General features: G+C 29.7%; 2 protein-coding genes across 3 annotated transcripts; one reads left to right on the top strand and one right to left on the bottom strand.

Moving 5' to 3' along the window:
• Positions 1-767: 767 nt before the first annotated feature.
• On the bottom strand, positions 768-2,770 carry Ndc1 (Nuclear division cycle 1). The gene has a single exon (XM_013318479.1). It carries the CDS (start codon positions 2,534-2,536, stop codon positions 830-832), a length of 1,707 nt encoding a protein of 568 aa, XP_013173933.1. The 5' UTR covers positions 2,537-2,770; the 3' UTR covers positions 768-829.
• Positions 2,771-3,025: 255 nt separating this feature from the next.
• On the top strand, positions 3,026-4,645 carry LOC106122494 (S-phase kinase-associated protein 2). Of its 2 annotated transcripts, none has more exons than XM_013318481.1 (2): positions 3,026-3,498; positions 3,589-4,645. In XM_013318481.1, the coding sequence occupies exon 2, from the start codon at positions 3,590-3,592 to the stop codon at positions 4,619-4,621; it is 1,032 nt and encodes a 343-aa protein (XP_013173935.1). In that variant the 5' UTR covers positions 3,026-3,498; position 3,589; the 3' UTR covers positions 4,622-4,645. The 2 variants fall into 2 exon arrangements, with proteins under 2 accessions (XP_013173935.1, XP_013173934.1); XM_013318480.1 differs by having other exon boundaries at positions 3,029-3,498; positions 3,582-4,642.
• Positions 4,646-5,333: the final 688 nt, after the last annotated feature.

Below are 5,333 nucleotides of genomic sequence, written 5' to 3'. Positions count from 1 at the left end.
GTATGATTTTTTAGAGAAAGTGTAATTTATCAACCCAAGATTATTAAACTTGATAAAATCTACATTATATGCAGTCCCATTCCCTTTCAAACATTATAAAGATTTCTTTGTGCAGTTTTTAAGAACAATCTGGTATACACTAGAGGTGTCAAAATATGTATTGACAATTTAGCCTAACCCACTCAGATTAATACTGACCAAAATTTAAGATAATCCTCCAAAATGATTAACTGGTAAACAGTACAAAAAATTATTACTCTCTTTTTATTGATGATCTAATTTTCTATCCCTTTAAAGACTATCTTCCATCTACAATTATTGGATACAGTAATTAAATACAAATAAAATATATATACAATATTTATTAAATACTAATTTCTTATATTATACACCATAGCAGAATATTTATTTACATTGAGACAAGATGTTACACAGTGGCATACAAGAGGAGTTTCGAGAACAATATCTCATGGAACAAATCAAAGTAAGTGATGATTTAATTTTAACAATTACTAGCTTTATTTATATTATGTATTATCATGTTTTTAAACAGACTTTGGAATGAAACAATATTTACAAAGTAATGTATCCATTTTGATGATTTAGTCAACAATTATGGCTCTAAATGCATTCATATATATTAAGAGGAAATATTGTGATAGGTTAATCCATTTTTTCACCAGATGACAAAAAAAATTAACATCACAACAAAAGTATTAATATTGGCACAACACATCATTAGGATACAACCGAACTTGAATAACAAGTACCAAATTTGTGAATTAAATAAGAACAAAAACCTGTATAAAAATAAAAAATGTATTAATTATCAGGGTTCCTTACAAAACAAAAAAGGCTGCAGAGCCACCTGAATATCATGTTCTAGTGGAATTTCATGGATATGCTTTGAAAATGTAATTACAATTTTATATAAACTCCTTTTCAGGGCAGACAAAAGGGCTGTTCTCAGTCTTAAAGCAAATTCATCATTCACAAAATGTTTTTTGGGTACCAGACCTGGTTTTGTTAATTTGTCAAGATTTTGCTTCAGATTCACTAAAGATGTTATCACCTCTGGGATGTCTGTTTGGACTATACCATACTTATCTTCCTTCAATGACGCTGCTACAATTGTTGCCAGTCCTTCACAAGTCCAAATAACAGGTTGGGATTGTATCAACAAAAATTTCAGTCTTGTATCAGTAAGTTCACCAAAGAAATAACTAATCCCTGGCTTCTGGCACAATTTTTGAATGAAATTGTTGAATTCCGTCTTCACTACATTGGTAAATGCATTGTCTGTTGCATGTTGTTTATGATCTTTTAGCTCAAATAGTTTTGGTGAATATGCCATGTTCCTTAATGGGGAAGAATACATTGATGAACTCATCGGTGGGATATCCGATACATTACTTTTTTTCATTTGGATGTTATATGAACTATCTACTTCACCATTACTTCCATCTCCATTTATATTTTCCAATTCTTTATTAAATTCATTTATTATCCCCAAACATTTATCTAGCAAATTATTCCAGTTTCTTGGATGTCCTCCTGGCTGAGATAGAGTGAATATATCACTTCTTCTACAGGCATCATTCATGGCTAATCTTTTCAAATCTAGCGCTGCTAAATATCTATTGAACTTTGATGTCTGAGCCAGGGCATTGCATAATGTTAGTTTGGTTTCAGACTCAATAGGGAATTTCATCGGCTCAGTAAGCACAATATTGAATACAGTTCTCATTGTAAAAACTGATATAAAGAATAAACTTGTATAAAACCACAACCCAATATAAATACCAGACATGAACAAATTAAGAAAGTTGTCTAATGGTGGGTCTTCTAGATATAAACTGTAAACATCACTGACAATATTTCTGGACTTATTGCCCCAAAGGTTATAGAAAAGACAAAAATATACAACTGGCATAATTGACTTTCTGAATCCACTGGAAATTATATGGCTTATAACTAATTTAATTTGCTGAAGTTTGTCTTGGTAAATGTGTGGGAACGTCAACACAGTTGTACCAAGTATATGAACACTAAGAAAGTAATACATTCCCATCCACATCCCACCAAACTGTAAAAGTAAGCTTTGTTCCGAAAGGCACTGCCCATCATATTTTTCACAAGCTTTTTTCAAAGTATTAAATTTGCTATCTGCTAAAGATGTGTATAAGTTTATGCTGAAATATCCATTGAGAGAATATAAAATACCAAAAACTATATTCTGGAGTGTAAACATGTTGAAGAACATTGAAAATCTTGTAAAGTATTTAGGTTGTTGCACTGTGTAATAAGTCCCGTAGACATAAGCTTGGAAAAATGACACCAGACTGAGAAGGACGACATTTAACCCCATTTTCCAGCTGAATATATCATGAAAAGTTGATACAAGCCACGACACTGGATGTAAAGGATCGACTTGTATAACAAATACTAGCCCCGTTGCAAGCACAGTTTGTAGAACGATATTCCATAACACTGCCTTCACAAGTCTTTGTGAAAAAATTTCGTTTTTGGTCTCCATACCGGTCTTTAAGGTTAATATTCTATTTTGACATGACTTTCTTCGAGGTATAAAGACGCGCCAACTTAGACTTATGGCTTTATGTATATTCAATTCACATTTATAAACAATGGTTATTACAACACAATTCTTTTACAATCGTCTTCTAAGGAACAAGTAAGATTAAAACTGATTTGGACAGTTAAAATATAAATTCGAAACGAAACGAAATTGAAATTGAGAACATAGACTATAAATAAAAATTAAAAAAATAACGAAATACGGACAGTGTTGCCACCAAATCAGGAAATAATATCGCCAAACTTTAAATCATTGTATTCCGTAAGTCGCTTATGGACCAAAATAGCCGGGTTTGGAAGATTTACGTTGCCGTGTGTATGAAGGGAGTTTTTCGGAATTTTTTGTCGCCTACTTTATCCCTACCGAGTAACAAGTAAGTATTTGGTAACAAATAATTTATGATGGTAATCAAAGAATATATAAAATGGTAATATTTAATCATGATGGAATTCGTGCGTTTATCAAAGAACAGCTTCGGTTAAATTTCAACTTCAACCGTGTGGGGAACTATTACAACAAATATGCAACAACGCCTGGAAAAGGCATAAATATGCAATAATATTTTAACTAACGCTAAACATAAGATAATATTTTTCCCTGAAAACACTAACTGTTGGATTCTTAATTTTGACATTGACACTGACAATTTCATTTAAATTGGAATTATTTTGTCCGTAAATCCAAATATAGATTTATTTTGTATTTACAATGATTTGCAATTTTATTTCTATGTTCAGAACCGACGTAGTCACTGACCTGTTTAGATATAAACACACATAATTATATGCATATTTATATTTATAGAGCGAAGTGTACGTAGTAGAACACATGATCTCTACTAAAATTTATTTCAATTCACAGTCTTCTTCACAATCTACAGACGCTTTGTCAATAAAATAAAGGTAACGTTATAAATATTATGATTTTCTTTCTTTATTTTCAACTTATAACAAAGATGTGTAATTTTTAAAAATTTATTTTCAAGTCAACAGAATGACAGCTTCAGATAATGGACTTGAAGGGTTTGGAGTATTTCCGGATGAGTTACTTCTTGAAGTCTTCCAGTTTCTACCTATTGAAACATTACTGACCTGTGAAAATGTTTGCAAACACTGGAGGAAATTAGCACGCGATACTGCACTATGGAGGAGATTTGTTATTGTTTACTCTGGAAAGCCGGGACAAAGTGAAGTAAGTGAAAAAAATTTGGAGATTATCCGTAGTCATGGAAAGTTAATATTCCGCTTAAAGCTGCAGTACTTGTATAGTTATCAAGAAATTGAATCAATTTTGGAAAAATGCAGTAATCTTATATCTATAGAGCTAGTTATGTGCAGATTAGGTAAAGAATTTGAAGAATACATAAATAGATGGCCTAATTTGAAGAAAATTAATTTGAAAAACTCTCTTGTTCTGACAAATGATGATGTAGTAATTAATTATGATCATTTTCAACAGCTTAATTTCTTGGCTTTATCAGATTTTGGACTTTCTCCAGTAAATTGTAATACATTATTACATTGTCCATATTTAAACCATATTCTTATTGAAAAGATTAAAAACTTGAGTTCAGATTTTGTAAAAGAATTAATAATGTCTAAGCAGGAAACATTAATTACATTTCATATTTATGGTGGTGATTCTATAGATGACAATAGCCTGCAATTATTATCACAATGTTCTATGTTAAAAGATTTGGCAATAATAAGATGTGAAAATCTTACGGACAAGGGCTTAATATCTTTAGTAAATTTACGAAACATTGAACATTTACAGTTCTGGAACAACACAAATTTTTCTGAATTAGTTTTGCTCCATACAATGAGCAGTCCTAATTTAAAAACATTAGAAAGTTTAAGTCTATCTCGAATAAGAAACATTTCACCTACAATTGTTGATGTTATATCTGAATATTATAAAAATCTTAAGTTTTTAGCTGTATACCAGTGCCCAAGAATTATAAACACTGATTATGAGAAACAGTTAAAATCAAAATTCCGCAATATTGATGTAGTATTATATTGAATATATTAAAAATATATATATTGTATTTTAGTGTTTTTATATTTAATAAAACTGTTTAAATTGTATCATAAAACCACAATAGCTTTATAAATATTTATATTTGTATTAATAGTTTAGTTTTGTAAGCTGTTATGTTTCAATTCTTAATTTTATTTATAGATGATTCCAAAATATTTTAATATAAGTATATAAGGCCTAAATATCACTATTTTATTTAATCTAAAATCAATTATTCCTTAAGCCTTACTATGGTGTTCCTATTAAAATCTTTATCAGTGCTTGTTACAGGAGATATATTAAAGAAAAGAATTGAAATGGCATATGTACTTTATTCCTTTAGTAAAACGGTTTTGGATTATAAAAATTGGAATGGTTGTAGTTTTGGGATGATTACAGATTTTATATTAAGTATTCAATGGGACACATTCAGTACACCTTATATAACACAATGTAGGTGTTGATGATAATTATTTACAGTAGTTGTGGTGTTCAATTATATCACTTACATTTTAATGTAAAGTTTTACAACTACATTAATAAATAGCACCATACAAGAACTAGGTTTTCTAATCATTTACCATATTTAGTCATATCTACTTTTACGTTAATTACACAGTATTCATCCTTTAATGGCTATTTTGTTATATCAAAGGAAAAAATCATATTACAAATAATCACAAAAAACCAAAATATTGATAAGTACACATTGTGT

The sequence above is a fragment of the Papilio xuthus genome, unplaced genomic scaffold, assembly GCF_000836235.2.
Source record: "Papilio xuthus unplaced genomic scaffold, Pxut_1.1 DF826923.1, whole genome shotgun sequence".
NCBI classification, from domain to species: Eukaryota; Metazoa; Arthropoda; class Insecta; order Lepidoptera; family Papilionidae; genus Papilio; species Papilio xuthus.
Note: the sequence above shows the minus strand (reverse complement) of the source record. Positions and strands in the feature narration are given on the sequence as shown.

Bases quoted from the DNA above. Each gene is read 5' to 3' on its own strand.
- Ndc1 (XM_013318479.1), bottom strand. From the start codon at position 2,536: ATGGAGACCAAAAACGAAATTTTTTCACAAAGACTTGTGAAGGCAGTG.
- LOC106122494 (XM_013318481.1), top strand. From the start codon at position 3,590: ATGACAGCTTCAGATAATGGACTTGAAGGGTTTGGAGTATTTCCGGAT.